The sequence below is a fragment of the Berghia stephanieae genome, chromosome 13 (genome assembly GCF_034508935.2).
Source record: "Berghia stephanieae isolate SIO BIC M18660-M18661 chromosome 13, UCSD_Bste_1.3, whole genome shotgun sequence".
In the NCBI taxonomy this organism is placed as follows: Eukaryota; Metazoa; Mollusca; class Gastropoda; order Nudibranchia; family Aeolidiidae; genus Berghia; species Berghia stephanieae.
The window spans coordinates 22665226-22684223 of record NC_088372.1 but is presented as its reverse complement, the minus strand read 5'-3'; the positions used below and the strand labels follow the sequence as shown (position 1 = coordinate 22684223).

The window sequence follows — 18998 nt, the reverse complement described above, 5'->3', positions numbered from 1 at the left end:
AGCTCATTTTTTATTATTTTTGGGAGACTAGACACCTTCAGAGGAGTAATGAGTTCAAGGGCAAATTTAATTTTAATATACTTTTTTTTTTCCGACATTGCTTCGTTACAAAAAGATTACATAACATTACCAATCTATTATTTGGTGTGTTTATTTCGCATATATCGCCAGCAACCTTACGAAAAGTTTTTACATGTGCTACCACATCATCAGAACCACTCCACAATCGACAATATCAGATAAATCATCATCATCATTTGCATATCAAATTTGTCCATGGATTTTCCCTAATTTTGTTATTGAAAAGTTTTCAGGTCTATAAAACCAAGATGCAGAGATAGTGCTGGAATAAACTTTCTATAATAATCTGAGCGGGTGGATTGGAAAGACCAGACATACAAGAGAGGAAATCTGCATATTGTAAACTCATAACGCCTTTTTATTTTTTGGAATTTATTCCATATTATGTATCAACCACCACCACCATGGTTTTGATCTCTTCATGAGAATGAAAAGAAAATGACTCAGTTTGTATAGATTATATGTACAGTGGCTATATATGTAACGACCATGTTTTCAGAAAATAACATGGTCTTTGGATTTACTTAATCGATAAAGGAAAAAATAGTAGAATTCTATCCAGATATGAGGCAAGTTGTTCAACATTCTATAAAAACCCTTGACTCAAGTTCAACGTGAAAAGGTTTGTTTGATTGATTGTCACATTTGAACAAGATAGACTTAAACTGAATAGGTGACTAACAATTTTTTATATTAAATTTTTTGTTTTTTTGTGCAATTGCAATTTTTAATATACGAAACAAAAACTTAACCTGAAATGTCTAAATTTCATTTTCCCAGAAAGTCCAAAAAAGGAAGCAGGAAAGATGATTCTGACTCTTCTTCTTCTGAGGGTAGGACAGTTTTATCTTGACAAATTTTGATTTTAAAATATTTTTCTCTCTCTGAATCATTATCTGGTGATGCCAAAACTCCGGTTTCACCGGAAAAAACTCCGGTCTGGAGCAAAAAATTCCGAGTTCCAGGCAACTTCCGTCAAATTCCGGTGAGGTCAAATTGTTCCAAGGACACATTCCCCCCCCCACTGCCACTAGAATTACAACCATCATCACTACCACTACTACTACAACCACCACCACCACATCATCATTACCACTACGACTGCAACCACCACCACCATATCATCATCATCACTACAACTACCACTATTACTACAACCACCACTACCACATCATCATCACTACCACAACTACTTCAACCACCACCACATCATCACGACCACTACTACTTCAACCACCACCACCACATCATCATAACCACTACTACTGCAACCACCTCCACCACATCATCATCACTACCACTACTACTACAACTACTACTACCACATCGTCATCACTACCATTTGTACTACAACCACCATCTTCACCACATCATCATCACTACCACCACTACCACAACCACCACCACATCATCATCACTACCATTTGTAATAAAACCACCATCATCACTACCACCACTACTACAACCACTACCTCATCTTCATCACTACCACCACCGCCACATCATCATCACTACCACTGCTACTACAATACAACCACCACCACCACATCATCATCACTACCACCACTACTACTACAATCACCACCACCACCACCACATCATCGTCACTAGCACTACTACTGCAACCACCACCACCACATCATCATTGCCACTACTACTACAACCACCATCACATCATCATCACTACTACTTCAATCACCACCACCACCATATCACTACCACTACTACTACAACCACCACATCATCATTACCACTACTACTACAACAACCACCACCACCACATCATCACTACCACTACTACTTCAACCACCACCACCACATCATTATCACTGCAACTACCACTACTACTACAACCACCACCACATCATCATCATCATCACTACAACTACTACTTCAACCACCACCACCATATCATCATCACTACCACAACTACTACAACCACCACCACCACATCATCATCCCTACCACTATTACTACAACCACCAACACCACATCATTCTCACTACCACCAGTATCTCTACAATTAAGGTTTGGCGCTTTACTTCATTTGAAGTAAGGAAACTTTGGGATTGTATTTGGCGATGTGCTTATATATCATAATATAATCCTAATCAGTTATCTATTTAGAACTATACAATATGTAAACACAATACCAAATACCATTCCAATTCCTTTTTCTTTTGTGCGGAAATTCCTCTTTCGGCATTGAAATTCCTACGAGTGGTGTCTGAAACTCCTGTGAGCCAAATTTAAAGTTGGCGTCTCTGCATTATCACAATTGCAATTCACAGGTTCTTCGTAGCAACCTGTCGACGTTTTAAACAGAGCAGTAAAATCAAGTATAATGAACAATAGTTTTGAAAGAAACATGTTTATTTCTCACAGATAGATTCCTCTACAATCTGAATAATAAGAATTCTACTGTAGCAATTTTGCTTTTATGATTTTGTCATTCGTCAGGTCTCTCTCTCTCTCTCTCTCTCTCTCTCTCTCTCTCTCTCTCTCTCTCTCTCTCTCTCTCTCTCTCTCTCTCTCTCTCTCTCTCTCTCTCTTTCTTTCTTTCTTTCTTTCTTTCTTTCTTTCTTTTTTTTTTTTTTTTTTGGTCGTTGTAATGTTGGAACAACACTCGGAAAGCCTATCACTAATCTCATCTATTTTTCCTTTCAGACTCTTCAGAATCTGAGCAGAGTAGTCCTGAGAGACATAGAAAAGTAAAGATGTCATCACAAAGGGAGGCAAAACGGCAAGCTGAATCACCGAGGCAGTCTAGATCAGGATCATCGAGAGATCACAGTAGAAGCAAAGAGCGACGGAGAAGGAAAGATAGTCTTTCTCCTGGTTCATCATCAAGTAGGAAAAGACGTGCTCGAACACCGGATGATAATTCGTCAAAATCTAGATCCAGAGGTGGTGCCAGTGCAAGTGATAGCAAATCTAGAAGATCAGATGGGAAAGATTCAAGAACCCGAGGGTCATCCAGAGAAAGGAGAGAACATCGTGAGGAAGATGATGAAAATTTAAGATCAAGTAGTAGAAGAAGAAGGGAAGGTGAAAGGGATGATAAGATGGGTGCACAAAGGAGAGAAAGTAAAGAAAGAAGAAGAAGCAGAAGTAAAAATTCAAGTGAAAAGGAAAAAGATAAAGGAAAGAGAAGCAATAGAGATAGTGAAAGAGAAAACAGACATAATCAGGTTGAGGATAAAAATAGGAGTGGGAAAAGTCGTAGGAGTGAAGAGAAGGAATTCCGTGATAATCGAAGAAAGGATTTAGATGGAAAGAGTGAGGAGAAACAGGATAGAAGCAGGCATGGCAGTAAAAGGAAAGAATCTGATAGAAGTAGTGCTGAACTTGGTGGTAAAAAGGATTCAGATGTTAGAGAGTCTAAGGAGAGGTCAGAAGAAATTGTTAAAAAAGATTCTAAAAACAAAAAGACTGAGGAAGTTAGGGAGTCAAAGAGTGAGGAAGAGAAGAAGAAGAAGAAAAGGCATGATTCTTCTTCCAGTTCTTCCTCAGAAAGTGATGATAGTGACAGTTCTGATTCGTCAGATGATTCTAGTTCAAATGAAGATGAAGAGAAAGTGGATAGCAACAAGCTGGACTCCTCAAGAAATACTGACACCCCACCAAGAACAGTAAAGCTGTCCTCTGAACAGAATATCGACAGTGAAGAAGAGAAAAAAGGTGAAACTCCTGAGAAAGTTTCTGTGGTGAGCGACATAGAAGTCGGAAAACTGGATGAGGAGGGAGAGGAGGAGAAGGAGGAAGGGGAGTTATCAGATGACGAGGAGGAGGAGAAAGAACCCATGAAACCACTCATTGCAATTAGGTATGTGTCTTTTTGCAGAATAGAATTATTCCTCTCCGTCTCTGTCGGTTCATTTTATAATGTTGCCATATTGAATTGATTGCATGCTTCAATGTTAAAGTCTAGTATGGCTACTCCAGTAACTGCTCTATTCATGTTTATTATTTTATTATTTAAAAACAAATTATTTATAAATTTATTTATTTTTGATAAGGAAAAATAACATAAGGAATAAGTGATGTCATTACATCATGGCACTGATATCGTAGTGGGTAAGAAAATGTGCCAGAATAAATTCCTGATCTGAAGGGTCGTAAGTTCAAGCCCCAGTACTGGCACTAAAAAATAAAAAAAGATAGAAAGGCACATAGGTGTAGTCCAGCCCCTTTAAGTTTAAGAGTTCAAAAAGTCAAGGACCGAAACACTTATTCAATGAGGAATTTCTTTATACAGACTTTCTGCTTTAGCTTTACCTGGGTTTCTTTTACCGTTTTTGCATTTTGTCGCTCAGTTATCCAATTGTTGAACATCTCTTTCCTCTCCATCTTCTTCTTCTTCTTGTTCTCTTTCTACTTCTGCTCATCCTCCACCTCCTCTGATCTTTTACCAGAGATATATTGTCATCATCCAATATTTGATGACCATGACTCCTGCTTCCAAACCCCTTTGTTATGATCTCAAAGTGTCTCAAGTGCCTTCTAAACAACAAAAACAATTAAGAACAAAATATGTCTTTTGATGGTAATGAATATGATATATTTGAATTTTAACAGTCTTACTTACTTGACTTCTATTTCAGTGAAGACATGTCGGATATAAGCAGTGAAGATGAGGGAGGAGAAGCAGCAAAGGAGAAACAAGAACCGAAAGCTAAACCGCCTGTTGAAGACAATGAAAAGAAAGATAATTCTGGTCTTAGTAAAGCTCAGAGGAAGATAGAAGAAAGACAGAAAAGAAATGCTGGTGGGGACTTTGAGAGTGAAAAGAAAAGTGGGAGTGAAGTGGTTGAGAATAGCGGGCAAGTGAAAGAAAGCAGTGGGCGAAAGGTGACTCTGTCAAAAGATGATGGAGATGAAATTGAGATGAATGTTGTAGAGAAAGAAAGGCCGGTCTTGGAAAGCGAGGACAGTGACAGCGACGGAGAAGAAATAAGGAGAGGTCCAAGAAGTCAGGTACAGAGCAAGGGACAGCTGGTGGGGAGTTCAGTCTCTGTCGTGAATAAAAACCAAGGCCGGGCAGCAAGGAGGAGTCGCTCTAGGTCAAAGGACGATGCTGATGGTGATGACAGGAGAAAGAGTAGAAGGAGGGAGGACAGTCAGAGTCCACGGCGTAGAGGGAGGGAAGACAGTCGGAGTCCGCGGCGTAGAGGGAGGGAGGACAGTCGGAGTCCGCGGCGTAGGGGGAGGGAGGACAGTCGGAGTCCGCATAGAGATGGTGGTGAAGACCGTCGAGACAGGAGGAGAGATGACAGTCGCAAGGAAAGAAACAGAAGAGAGAGATCTGATCAGAGGGAGGATGATAGAGACAGGAGGAGAGATCAAGATAGAGGGAAGACGGGCGATGACATAGGGTAAGGGATTCGTGTCATGTTTTTCTTTCTTTTGTCTTTTCTTTTCTCTCTTTCTATCTTGTTCTTTTTAAAAATTCTATTTGATTTTTGTTTTTTTAAACAGTTCCTTTGGAATCGTAATACAATAATCTTTTCATTATTACAAAAGTAATGGGATGGACTGATTGGTATGTAAGGTATTCATTGGTAGTCAAATTTTAGACTTTTAGGGATAGTCGAACTAGGAACTAGGACACTTAAACAGAATATTTTGGTTTGTAATGATGTGTATAAGCAATATTCGTTGTTTTTTTTAAATGCAATATATTCCCTTTTTGCCCCTTCCCCTTTTTCACCTTTTATTTAAGCCTATTTTATATATAACACACTCCCTTCCCCTTCTCCCATAAAACTTATTTCAAAGCCTGTTGATATTTTAAGGTATTTTATGTTAACAACTCAACCTTACCATAGTTGCCTAAAGATTGGCAATTTCTGATCACATTTGATTCACCTCTGGCTGTTGTTGCATCCTTGTAGACCCAAAATGGAATCCAACAAGCAAGAGACTGAGCCGCCCAAAGAAGTCAAGAAGAAAGAAGCAAAGGCTAATGATACACTATGACGATCTGTAGGGCTTACATTCCCCGCCAATATACCATGATCCAAGAACAAATTAAGACAATAAGTTATAATCTTTTACTTCATTCTTTTTTACACATGAAATCAAACCTTGAACAATTTTTTATTATTTAAATTTTATTTTTTTTGAAATTTAGTATATGATGAAATTTTATGATATGAAACTGTAAGGTTATAGTGCTTTGTGGGAAATTAATTTATTTTTATCTATTATTCTCCAAACTCTTTTCTTCTTTCTCTATCTCCTCTCTCTCCCTCTCCTCTCTGTCTCTCTCTCTCTCTCTCTCTCTCTCTCTCTCTCTCTCTCTCTCTCTCTCTCTCTCTCTCTCTCTCTTTCTTTCTTTCTTTCCCTCCCTCCCTCACACTCTCTTTCTTCTTCTGATTTGGATTTATATGTTATTTCAAAAGCCAGTGTAACTTTTAATTTTAAACAAATGACCTGTTTCAAATTAATAACACTGCTTTTTTTAAATTTCAGAACAAACATTTTTTAAAAGTAAGAGCACATGCATGATCTTTGCAGATGTTCTATCTTCAAGCATATATATATATATATATATATATATATATATATATATATATATATATATATATATATATATATATAATATATATATATATATATATATATATATATATATATATAATATCTTTTTATAATTAATATTTGTAATTCTTGTAGTTGTTTTATTATTCATCATATTTTCTTCTCTCTTGTGGCTCAACAATGTGTGGTTAATTCGTCAGTGTTGCCTACCAGCGTATGTCATGGGAAGCCCTGAAGAAGAGTATCAATGGTCTCATCAATAAAGTGAACATCACCAACCTCATCAATATCGTCAAGGAGTTGTTTCAGGAGAACATTGTCAGGGGAAGGTATGTTGGATGATCAAGATGACTTCTTCCAAGATTAAATCTTGGATGTACCACAATAAGTTAAAATTAAATGATAGTAAAACTGAGATTTTAATGTGTGGAAGACCGAGTATCCTTAAACAGGCAAATAAATCACTAATTACTCTCGGAAATAGCACAATAGAATTTTCAAATAAAGCAAAAAACCTTGGCGTCATCATTGATAAAGATCTTTCCATGACAAGCCACGTGAATAACACCATACAATCTATGTACATAGAAATGAAAAAAATAAGCAAAATTCGTAATTTAATACCGAAGCATATAACAGAACTTTTAATTAATTCCTTGGTTTTATCTAAATTGGACTATTGTAACTCCCTTTGGGCGAATTTAACTAAAGACAAAATTAGCAAACTTCAGGTTGCTCAAAATAACGCAGCCAGGCTCATTGTACGCAATAACAAAAATACCCGTCAGCAACTCTTCTTCTCCGTGAGTTACATTGGCTTCCTGTTGAAAAAAGAGTTGCCTATAAGATTTGTACTGTTGTCTACAAATCCCTAAGCACGAACAGTCCCTCCTATATTAAAGACCTTCTAAACATATATGTCCCCAATAGAAACTTGAGGTCAAGCAATGACCAATCAATCCTTGTCAAACCTAAGCCATTGCGTAAAATAGGTGAACAGTCTTTTCAATTTTCGGCCCCCCATTTTTGGAACTCTCTCCCGTCACACGTGAGATGCTCGGATTCGTTGACAACGTTCAAATCTCGCTTAAAGTTTTATCTTTTTACGTCATAATGTTGCAATATTATTTTCATATTTTGTTGTTGTTAAATTGAATTCGTATCACGTTTCCTTCACACTTGTCTCACTGTAATATGTTTTGTTTTATATCACTGTAAAGCGCTTAGAGCCTGTGACAACGGGGTAAAGCGCTGTATAAATGCCATTTATTATTATTATTATTATTCTTCTAATTCAATGTTTGAAAAAAAAAAAGAAAGATTCTTTTTGCTTTTCTTTTTATATTTAACTTTCAAGCAAAAAAAAATAAAAAAAATAAATTATATATATATATATATATATATATATATATATATATATATATATATATATATATATATATATATATATATATATATATATATATATATATATATATACATATATAATATATATATAATATTGTTTTTTCATGAATTTATAAAAGTTGGATTTTGATTTTATTTTCTGTTAACCCACAAAAAGCATTCTTTAATTATTCCGTCTACTTTCGTGCCGATTGGAGCCATTTAGAGAACTTGATGCGGTCGCGTGATTACTTTTAGCGTGTATCTTTCAAGTGATCAGTTCATTGTTTGGAAGCTCAGTGATTTAATTAATATTTATTTGTATTTTTGAATTATAGTTCATTTAATCAATTTTATTCATTCGTAAAGGATCGTACGATACCGAATTGTGTATTTGCTGTGCATATATTCATTGTAATAATATTGTGATAGGCTAGTTGCAGCTTTGTTTGTCTCTTTATCTAACATTGTTGTTTAATTTTATTTGTATTTTTTTTTTTTCGAAAGTAGTCCAACTTTTAGAAAGTCCCTATTTCATGATGAACAGAGTCGATAATAATTTTATAACAATTCAAGTCCAGAGATGTCCCAAGTCACCAGCAAAGAATTTTTCCTTTTCAAATTCCAGTCTCATCCATAATTTTGGTTTTGTCTACATATTCCATCTACATATACAGTAGAACTCGGAAATAGCGAGTTCGACGGGTCCACTCCCGATTACTCGCTATTTCCGAGTTCTCGCTATTCCCGAGTTGCCAGGAAAGGTCACTCGGCCGTACAAAAATATGGAAAGTCAATGTGTGTGTGTGTATGTGTGCCGCGCGTGTGTGCAAATGACCGTGTGTGGATAAAGTGGGGTGGGGGCGGGGTTGAACACAGCCTTCGTTAACTACGTAATGACGGCCTCGGGTTGAAGTTGATCCACCCCTAAAATCCATCCCTTCCATTTCCATCAAGATTTCATGTGTGTGTGTGTGTGTGTGTGTGTGTGTGTGTGTGCGTTCGAGTGTTTGCATGCACTAGGCATGTTTGATGAGGCAAGCAAGCGCATCACTCAATCACTGACAGACTGAAATGATGGTTCACCGCTCCCCTCTCTCGCTGATCGTGTCATTCGTTAACGAATGCTACTCGCTGACCGATGCTGCTAAGTGAGGCATGTTGACATGTTGGCTGCCAGTGCTTACCTCACGCGTCGCGTGGCACCACATTGGGTGAATAATTGACCCCCACCCCCAATACACACACGCACACAAACACCCAACCAAATTTGTTTCGCCTACTATGTACAAGGGGGCCTACTACAATAGAGAATACAGGTAATATTATTCGTAACGAAAAATAAGAAAAGGAAAGAAGCTTGGCTAAAAATATTTAAATCGCCCTAGTCTATTGCTTTACTTCGTTCGAAGTCCTAGGCTGGGCAGGAAATGCTCGTTATTTCCGAGTTGACCTCTTTTTCATACTCGCTACTTTCATGCTAATTTTATTGACTCAAATGAGAGGAAAAAAACGGGGATTTAGATTTTACTCGCTATTTCCGAGTTCTCGCTATTTCCGAGTACGTTACTTTCATGTTCTACTGTATTCCAAACTGAAATTTTCAATGAATTGTTCTCTTAAGTGGATGACTTGAGCTATCCAAGGGAACCTAGGCTTACTCTCTGGAAAGATTGAAAAGAAAAGTCATTTCAGTCTGCGAATCATAAATAACTGCTTTTTGTAATGACTTTAATTAAAACCTCTAAATTCAGGCAGTTTCATAAAACTATTCCTATTAAGCAGCTGATGCAAGGTAACAGACAAACAATCTTCATATTATACAATATAAGGGGATGTAACTATACTCTCTCTACCTTATTGAACACGTAATCACAATTTAAAATGAAAATTCTAACAATAATTCCCATAGAACATGAACAGACCCTCTCTCTCTCTCTCTCTCTCTCTCTCTCTCTCTCTCTCTCTCTCTCTCTCTCTCTCTCTCCTCTCTCTCTCTCTCTCTCTCTCTCTCTCTCCTCTCTCTCTCTCTCTCTCTCTCTCTCTCTCTCTCTCTCTCTCTCTCTCTCTCTCTCTCTCTCTCTCTCTCCTCTCTCTCCTCTCTCTCTCTCTCTCTCCTCCTCTCTCTCTCTCTCTCTCTCCTCTCTCTCTCCTCTCTCTCTCCTCTCTCTCTCTCTCTCTCTCTCTCTCTCTCTCTCTCTCTCCTCTCTCTCTCTCTCTCTCTCTCTCTCTCTCTCTCTCTCTCCCCTCTCCCCTCTCTCTCTCTCTCTCTCTCTCTCTCTCTCTCTCTCTCTCTCTCTCTCTCTCTCTCTCTCTCTCTCTCTCTCTCTCTCTCTCTCTCTCTCTCTCTCTCTCTCTCTCTCTCTCTCTCTCTCTCTCTCTCTCTCTCTCTCTCTCTCTCTCTCTCTCTCTCTCTCTCTCTCTCTCTCTCTCTCTCTCTATTTGAATTTGAATTAAGAAGAGATGAAGAAAACTTGGAGGCTAAACTATAAATTGAATGGTTTTCTACCAATGCAACTTGTATAATTAATGATGGATTGTTTTGTCAAATGTATGCACAAGTGGCTGATCAGACTATCTGGAGTGGACTGTGTCTTTCTCACATCTTAATGTTAAAAGTGTGCGTTTATATCAAATGAGTCTGTTCAGTGCAAGTGGTTTTATCTTGTCGATTTTATTGCTTGACTTCAAACGGACACCCAAGGCAAACAGAGCAAGGTAAATTGAACATGTTTGATCAGCTGGTCAATCGATGTCTTCTACACACAGCATGGGGGTAAATTATGATGGTAAACGAGAGTTCAGTCACAATTTTCATGGTTATATTGATGTAGTTTTGTTTTTCACAATCATATTAAAGTAAAAGTTATGTCCTGCAGCTTTCATCCCAATTAATTGTCATTCCAATTACTGATTTCATTTCTATTTCCTTGCCTTAAAACAAAATGAAATATATAAATATATATTTTTGTTTGTTTGTTTGTTTGTTGTTTTTTTTTAAGGCAAGGAAATAGAAATGAAATCAGTAATTGGGATGAAAGCTATATATAGGGTGTCCCAAAAAAATGAAAACACACGAAGAATAATTGTAATCGTGGAATTTAATGAAATTTAATTATTTTATGTTAAAAAATATTTGAGAGTATCATTTTATTGGGTTTTTTCCACTCCATTTTAACTACATTTTAAAATAATAATTGCATTTTATTAAATCCCATATTTACAATTATTTTGATGTGTATATATTTTTTGGACACCCTGTATATATGAATGTCTAAATCTTTACTTTCTTCCTTTTTTTCTGCTGTGTGTATGGCTTTAGAGTTGAGAATGCGTTCAAACTTCTAAAAAGAAGTTCAAAATACAAACACCCAATCAGTAACTTAGTACAGGGCATAGATATTAAAGGCAAGATACATAAGAGTAAATCACATTCATTTAGCCCCTTACCCCCATTTATATTGGCTCAGACTACTTAAACCCTAGTATTTTTTTATCATTTTCTGTCTCTTTTTTTTCCAAGAGTTTTTTTGGGTTCTTCATTTTGGTATTTTAAATTAGATTATTGATGCTTATGTCATAATTCATCTTTAGTAAACTTAAAAAGTTTCTTTTATTTCATCTTTTGTACTTTTTTGTTTCCATCCAGTGGTTTACTGGCCCGTTCCGTCATTCAGGCCCAGGCTGCATCCCCTACTTTTACCCACGTTTATGCAGCACTCGTTGCTGTCATCAACACCAAGGTTTGTCATAAATCAATTTTTGTAATATATTTACACATTTTTTATTTGAGGAATGTGGCTTTTGAGTGAAGCGTTGCAAGAAAACCAAGTCAAAAGTCATACAAGAGACACAATAGAACAAATAATAGATGAATATTACACCAGAAACAAGCCAAAAATAATAAATTTTTAAATTAAAATTAAATTAGGATATCATAAGAAAGCATAAACAAAACATTATAATTTTTGAACAAAATGAAGAAAAGGCAAACAATTTTCCATAGATACATGTAAAAGTTATAAGTAAATGACAATGAACAAAATGGAATAGAAGCTTTGATTTAATTCACAAAGACAAATGATTTGCATGTTTGGAGGTTCTGCTTGTCAACAATGCGACCCACTCACTTGCATTCATTTTTAGTGTCTTATTCATTGTGTTTTGTTGACAAATGGGAAACACGAAATGTCCAAATTGTTTGTCTTTCTAGAATAAATTAAAAATTCCATTCCCATTTTCTTTCACTGGTTTTTACTTATTGGAGCTTCAAGCAGTTATGTTTGCATTCTACATTTATATGTAGGTAGCTTTAGGTACAAACCCCAGTTTTGAATTATGCTATGTGCCAACTTTCTTTTCACTTCCATATTTTCCTGCAATACAAATTTGGTTCTAATTACGTTAGTTGAATGAAATATAGTACAAAATTTGGGTATGAATGTAAAAATATTGCCCTCTATTTACCTTTTATAATACAGGTTTTGGTAGGGTTTCTTGTGTTGCCTCAAAGATATGCAGACACATCATCTGTTTCTTTTTTGTTGGGACTATTACGATTTTAGACCTTACGTTTTACTTTTTTGTTCAAATTTGCAAAATTCTATTTTGTGAAGGGAAGTGATATATTTAAGAAATTGTTGAATGATTAGAAGTTGGAAATCAGAAAATCATCTGATTCTGTAACACAAGCATTTTGTGTTGTATTGCTATAACTAGTATGATACATCACCCCAAGTTGCTGATAAATGTATACCTAAAGCCATGGAAGAATTGTTATTGTGATTAGAGTCATTAACTGAGATTGGATATATGCTATTCTTTCTCTGTTTGTTGTTTAGCTTATACTTTTATATCAGGAGGCAAGACTTTTTTTAATGTTCTCTACCTTGAGATCTCAAAGCCTTTAAAAGGTTTGACTTTAATGCAGTTTTGAAACTATAATGAAAGTCATTCAACTGAAGGTTTCATCATTCAGATGTTAATTTTGATATCACAATCAAGCAAATTTGTCAGTTTTCAGATTGCTTTGTCACCTTTTTTGTTTTGTTTTCAGTTTCCGCAGAATGGAGAGCTTATCCTCAAACGATTGGTGCTGAATTTCAAGCGAGGTTTCCGACGGAATGACAAAGCGTTGTGTTTGTCCTCGACGCGATTCATCGCACATCTGGTCAACCAACAAGTGGTGAGTGAAACGGGAATGGTGATGGGAACTTCATGTCTGCTACGCTCAGTGTAGTGGACTTCCTCTCAAGCTTTGGCGATACGCATCGTTGGAGCTGTGGACCGCATCAACCTGACTAATCTTGATCGAGATTGGTCGTTTGCTCTATGGAATCGTCTTTGGATTGACTGGTTCTCTGGATGAACTGGTCAAGTGGCTGATCTGCAGATAGATGGGCTGGTCGCTCATGGACGAGAGGTTTTTTTTTTAAGTCAGCGTTGGATCGTTTTAGCCAGTCTTGCAAGGATTGACTGGCTTTTGGCGTTTGGCTGGTGATGTTTGGAGCAGACCAGTCTCAAATGCTGTAGAGTCATCGCTGTCTGTGTTTGCCTGGGCTGGTCGTAAAGTGATAGGACTCGTGTGATAATGTGGCAATGGTCATCACAATGGGTTCTGCTTCACTTGGGACTGGACACCTAAATGGCTGGCGGGGCTGTTCACGTCGGCTCATTGGAAGGATGGATGGACGTACTTCACCGACTGGTCTGTGGTCAGACTAGTCACCAAGAGATATCTTCTGGCATGACTTCATGTTGGAAGATTGGCATACTTCAAGGACTGGTCTTTGTTAGACTGGTCATTCACAATGGATTCATCAGACGTACAATGACTTCTGAGTCGTCATTGTAGAGATTCAACTTAACTGATTTGCTGTTTTTATTAACAGCTTAACCTATATGGAAAGGAATGTGTTTTTGTGGTATTTTAAATCGAGCGGCATGCTTATTTTGTTGAGTGAGAAATTATTCCAGTCACAACAATGTTGACTGTTGTTCATTTTGTGATTTCTTTGTTGGATTCTGAAGCTAGTCATGGATTGTCATGATTTATTTCATCAGGTATGTTTTAGAGGGTTTGGTTGTATTAAATGAGTCTTTAGTTATCTTGTTGTTGAAGTTCTTCTTCTTCTTCTTCTTCTTCTTCTTCTTCTTCTTCTTCTTCTTCTTCTTCTTCTTCTTCTTCTTCTTCTTCTTCTTCTTCTTCTTCTTCTACTTCTTCCTCCTCCTAGTATTACTACTACCACTACTACTGCTGCTGCTACTACTGCTACTGCTACTGCTACTGCTACTACTACTACTACTACTACTACTACTACTACTACTACTACTACTACTACTACTACTACTACTACCACTACTACTACTATTACTACTACTACTACTACTATTACTACTACTTTTATTACTACTACTACTACTACTACTACTAATACTACTCTTCATCAATTTTAGTAGAACAGTTCTTGAGTCACCTTTAAAAGCTGAAGATTTTGAAAAGATAAGAGGATATTCTATGTTTATTTCATTCTCAGTCCTATCATAAGCATACAACGGCCAAGTTTATGTGAATATTTTTCTGCGTTATTTAGAGGTTTTCCACTTAAGAGAATTACTGAAACGTTCCTATTTTATTGTTATTTTGTGATCAAACTTTTCAAAAGTGGTTAAATGTCAGGGTGAATCATTTGTTGAAAAAACTAACTTCAAGTAACTGAAAGTAAAAATAACCAAAGTTTGAATTGCTTGCAGCTTTAAGTCAATTTTACTTCATAAATCAAAGGAGCATGTTATTAAAGTTAGCATGGCTTTGAAGCAATGGGTCGTACTTAAGAATTTTTGCTAGGAAGTCCTCCATTTGCATGGAATTAAATGGCATTAGATTTAGATCTAAAGTTAACAAAAATTATCAGGATGTGATTGTCATGCTATGTTAGTTGTCTTCAATGCTATTTCACCATTTTTATTTTGTTTCTATTCCTATACTAGATTTTCACATCCCGTTATATATGATCAGACATTATTTTTGATGCACCAACCAAGAAAAAAAAGAGAGAATATTTTTAAAATTATAGTTAGGAGTCGGAAATTCATTGTCATTGCTTTATCTGGAGCAGATGATTAGTCAAATTTGTCTAATTTACCTTTATAGCCTCAAACAGCAAACTGGTTGTGTGCTCAATGTTTTTGTTGTGTTGTAGTTGATCCCGCAATGGCAGGAAAAAATGATTAGACATTACTAACCGGGCTACGTTTCTCATATAAAGCAAAATGAGGTCAGTTTTACTTCTGTGTCTTGAAAGCCCATGCAACATTTCTTAGCAATCAAGAACCAGTAACTATAGCTTGCTATCCTTTGGAAATGACTTCGGTCTGTCCCATTGTGATGTCAGATGGAATTAGATCCAGGCACTTGATGCTGGATGGTGTAGGAGAAACCTTCGTCTCTACACAGCTTTTAAAATCAATGTGATTAATGTTAAGTTGAGCACTTAACCATTTGGCTAAAGATATGAACAAGTGTGTATGAAAGGTGCCAGACAAAGCAAGCAAGAAAAATAGAAGAAATAAAAAAACATCCCAAAAAATCAGTCGACCTCAACTGGGGATCGAACCTCAGACCTTCTGATTACAGTTCAGACGTGCCACCATGGTAGAGGGGTGGCTTTTTTTTTCTTCTATTTTTCTTTCTTGCTTTGTCTGGCACCTTTCATGCACATTTATTCAGATCTTTTTCTTAAACTGGTGCCTGCTCCTTAATTTCTTTAATTTGATTATTTCAAACCATTTGACTACATGACGATATTCATCCTATTTTTGAATGCACTCCTTTTGCTTTGCAGGCCCATGAAGTACTTGCCCTGGAAGTTCTTACGTTACTACTGGAGACACCGACAGATGATTCCGTAGAAGTGGCCATTGGATTCCTGAAAGAATGCGGCCAAAAACTGACAGAAGTTTCTCCAAGGGGGATGACTTGTAAGGACTTTTTTCTCTATATCTTATTGTGAACCCGAAATCTGTAAATAAAATAAATTTTGCTTGATTCATCCTCATGAAGAATTTGGAAGAGGGTTAGTTCTGTTCTGTGAGTAAGTCCTCTGATTTGACGGCTTCTAGAAGCGACTGACAATATGACGATGCCAGTGATCTTAGAAAGTCAAATTGATGAATCAGTTATTTCTTGTTTATCACTTCAGTATACGCTGCATTACTGAGCTACAGGACAAACAGGAAAATCCCCAGCATTTTGATGTTTACCCGATTTGAGGCCCAGACTGGACTTCAATCTGTCTTGAGTGTAGTGTTTCAAGGCAGAACTGAAATAACCCAGGTATCAACTGCAGTACGGCACTGCAAAAATTATAGCCATGACATGCAGCAATTATATGATAAACCTGGTACCTGCGGTACAAAGCAAAGACTGTACCATGCTGCCAAAATTTTGATTATTCAAGTTTTGAAAACTTGAGTTGAAATTTCAGTGAAGCCCAACTCACATCTTTATTACTACTAAAGATCCAATCAGTATAAGATTTGGTGGAGGGGGGATAAAAGTTGGCCAAATTCGAATTCCACCACCTCTCCCACGTTGACCTTGTTTTTTTAGTAATGTAGCATATTTATGTTTTCATTGGTTTTTGTTGTTGGCTGAAGAAGGATTTTAAGCCTGAAACCTTCTGTGTTTGGTATTTTGTTCTTTGTTGAAGCTGTTATATTCATTTTTGTTTATTACTTTTTACAGTCCACAGCTTCTAGTCTTTGTAACATTCAAACAATGAGTCCCTCTTTTTGACGACCTTTTGGCTGTCCAATTGTCTTCCTTTTTTAAACATCAATTTTGTGTAGGAAGCACATTTTAGAACATATCCTAAAGACCAAAAAATAGCAAAGCGGGTACGATGGAACCCTCTTTCAATTTCTCTAAGAAAATGCAAAACGGAAGCTACTTTTATAAAGACAAATATTAAGACCTAATTTATGAGAAAATATTTAATAGATTAAATCAGTTTCCATAAAATAGTTATTTATATTTTTCTCTTTGTCTGAATGTCATATGTTTTTTGTATGGTGCTGTTGGTTTATAGAGTAGGAGCAGTATAAATGATGTACATTGTTGTTATTATGTATTGAGGTTTCACCACAGCAACATGATATTGGATGGGGGGGGGGGAGGGGGTGGGAGAACCTAAACGAAACAGTGATCTGACTGCTTATTATTCGGCTCTTACTCTATACACTTTATACCTCGTCTGTATATATGATATGATTTATTTATTGTGTTTAAAATTCTCTAATCCAGCCATACTAGATCGTCTTCGTCACATTCTTCACGAGAACCTCCTGGACAAAAGAGTTCAGTATATGATCGATGTCATGTTTGCCATTGTCAAGGACAAGTTCAAGGTTAGTCAATGTATAAATCATCTCTGCTGGGATAGTATGCAAAGCTCTCGTGAATCAGTCAGAGTGTGCTTATTGCTTTGTCGTGCTTAAAACCAGAGCGCTTATAAACGGAGACCACTGAATAAGGAAGTTTTATAGATAGATAGATAGGTTGTATAATGCTATGTTAAAATTGAACATTTTAAAAAATGTATTGAATGAATTATTTTGATTATTAGTTAATATTTTGAATATAAATATTCTTGTTTTCACTCTTAAAGAAAATAACTCTTCATAGAGATAATCTATACAAAAGATTAAAATCAATACATTTTGCTATAGACTGGTTTTTAGATGAACTAATTTCAGTAACACCTCACTTAAATGGAAATTGCTTTTTTACAAAATATTAATTGATGGATTTATTTGTTTATTTATTACTAATGCTTTTTGATCTAAATTTTTAAAAAATTATTATTTGAATTAAATTTACAGCCTTTTTTTTTCTTCGTGTTGTTTGTCTTGTTTATTGTTTCTTCTTTTCTTTCTTTGTTGCCACAGGATCACTCATCAGTCCTTGAAGCTTTGGACATAGTGCATGAAGAGGAACAGTTTACACACTTGTTACAATTGGAGGATGCCGTCAATGGAGAAGAGATGCTGAGTAGGTTTTTATTCCAACTCCCAAATTCTGATACTCACATCTTTGAATTACCCTTGTATATGTCCGATGATATTTTGAATGTACTTAAACTCATGACCTCGAATTGGTAACTCATTCCATTCCTTGTTGGTTCTGGAATGATAACTGTATTTGTAGGTGTCTGTTCATGTGTGTGGTTTGAATTTGTGCTTTGCTTTTTACGTTAGGTTCAGATTAAACTTTTTTTTTTTTATGCACAGATTGCGAATGGCAGTTCTGTGTTTTATGATTTTGTCTGCAGATATGTGCCAGATTTTAAATATGTATGAATATATTGATTTTATTCTCCTCGCGTCCAACAATTTGGAGAAAATAATTTTTTCAGCTATAATTCAATATAAACCCTTTTGTTAAGCATTAGTCTTTTTTTTAAATCTCGTAAATTTAAAAACAATTTCAGATCATGTGTCTACCTAATGTGTCATTTCTGTTTTTCATGTGTCTACCTTATGTGTCATTTCTGTTTTTCAGATATCTTCAGAGAGGATCCAAATTTTGTTGAAATTGAAGAAAAATACAAATCCCTAAAGAAAGGTATGCATAGTTTGCTGCTTTGTTATGGATCAGTACTTGAATCATAAATAGATTTATTTGGTTTGAAAAGAGTTTGATTCAGATATTCAATGTTGCCAATTTTCTGTATATTTACGGAATTCAGCATGTTATAAACTTTAGTATATTTTCCAATCACTTGCTAAATGAAAATAAATAAAATAGTACATTATGTCTTTTTACTGGAGTTCAGCACTCAGAAAAAAATCGATCTATGTGGTCAGCAAATTTTTGCCTCATGAATTGGAAACCCTGAATATTATATTTACGTTTTATTTTCAAGTGTTTGTCAATTGGGAAATGGAGTGCTGGATACATATTTTGTGTAATTGATCTTTTGGTTTCA

General features: G+C 36.0%; 1 protein-coding gene across 1 annotated transcript in view; it reads left to right on the top strand.

Annotated features, from left to right (window-relative positions):
* Positions 1–18998, top strand: part of LOC144959249 (uncharacterized) — a 34451-nt gene that overhangs the window by 1779 nt on the left and 13674 nt on the right. The window contains exons 2-12 of the mRNA XM_078891791.1: positions 862–914; positions 2749–3907; positions 4686–5456; positions 5976–6057; positions 6817–6953; positions 11660–11753; positions 13067–13195; positions 15855–15990; positions 17315–17418; positions 17959–18061; positions 18572–18634. Of these exons, the coding sequence (XP_078747917.1) occupies positions 862–914; positions 2749–3907; positions 4686–5456; positions 5976–6057; positions 6817–6953; positions 11660–11753; positions 13067–13195; positions 15855–15990; positions 17315–17418; positions 17959–18061; positions 18572–18634 (2831 nt within the window). The remainder of the gene's footprint in view (positions 1–861; positions 915–2748; positions 3908–4685; positions 5457–5975; positions 6058–6816; positions 6954–11659; positions 11754–13066; positions 13196–15854; positions 15991–17314; positions 17419–17958; positions 18062–18571; positions 18635–18998) is intronic.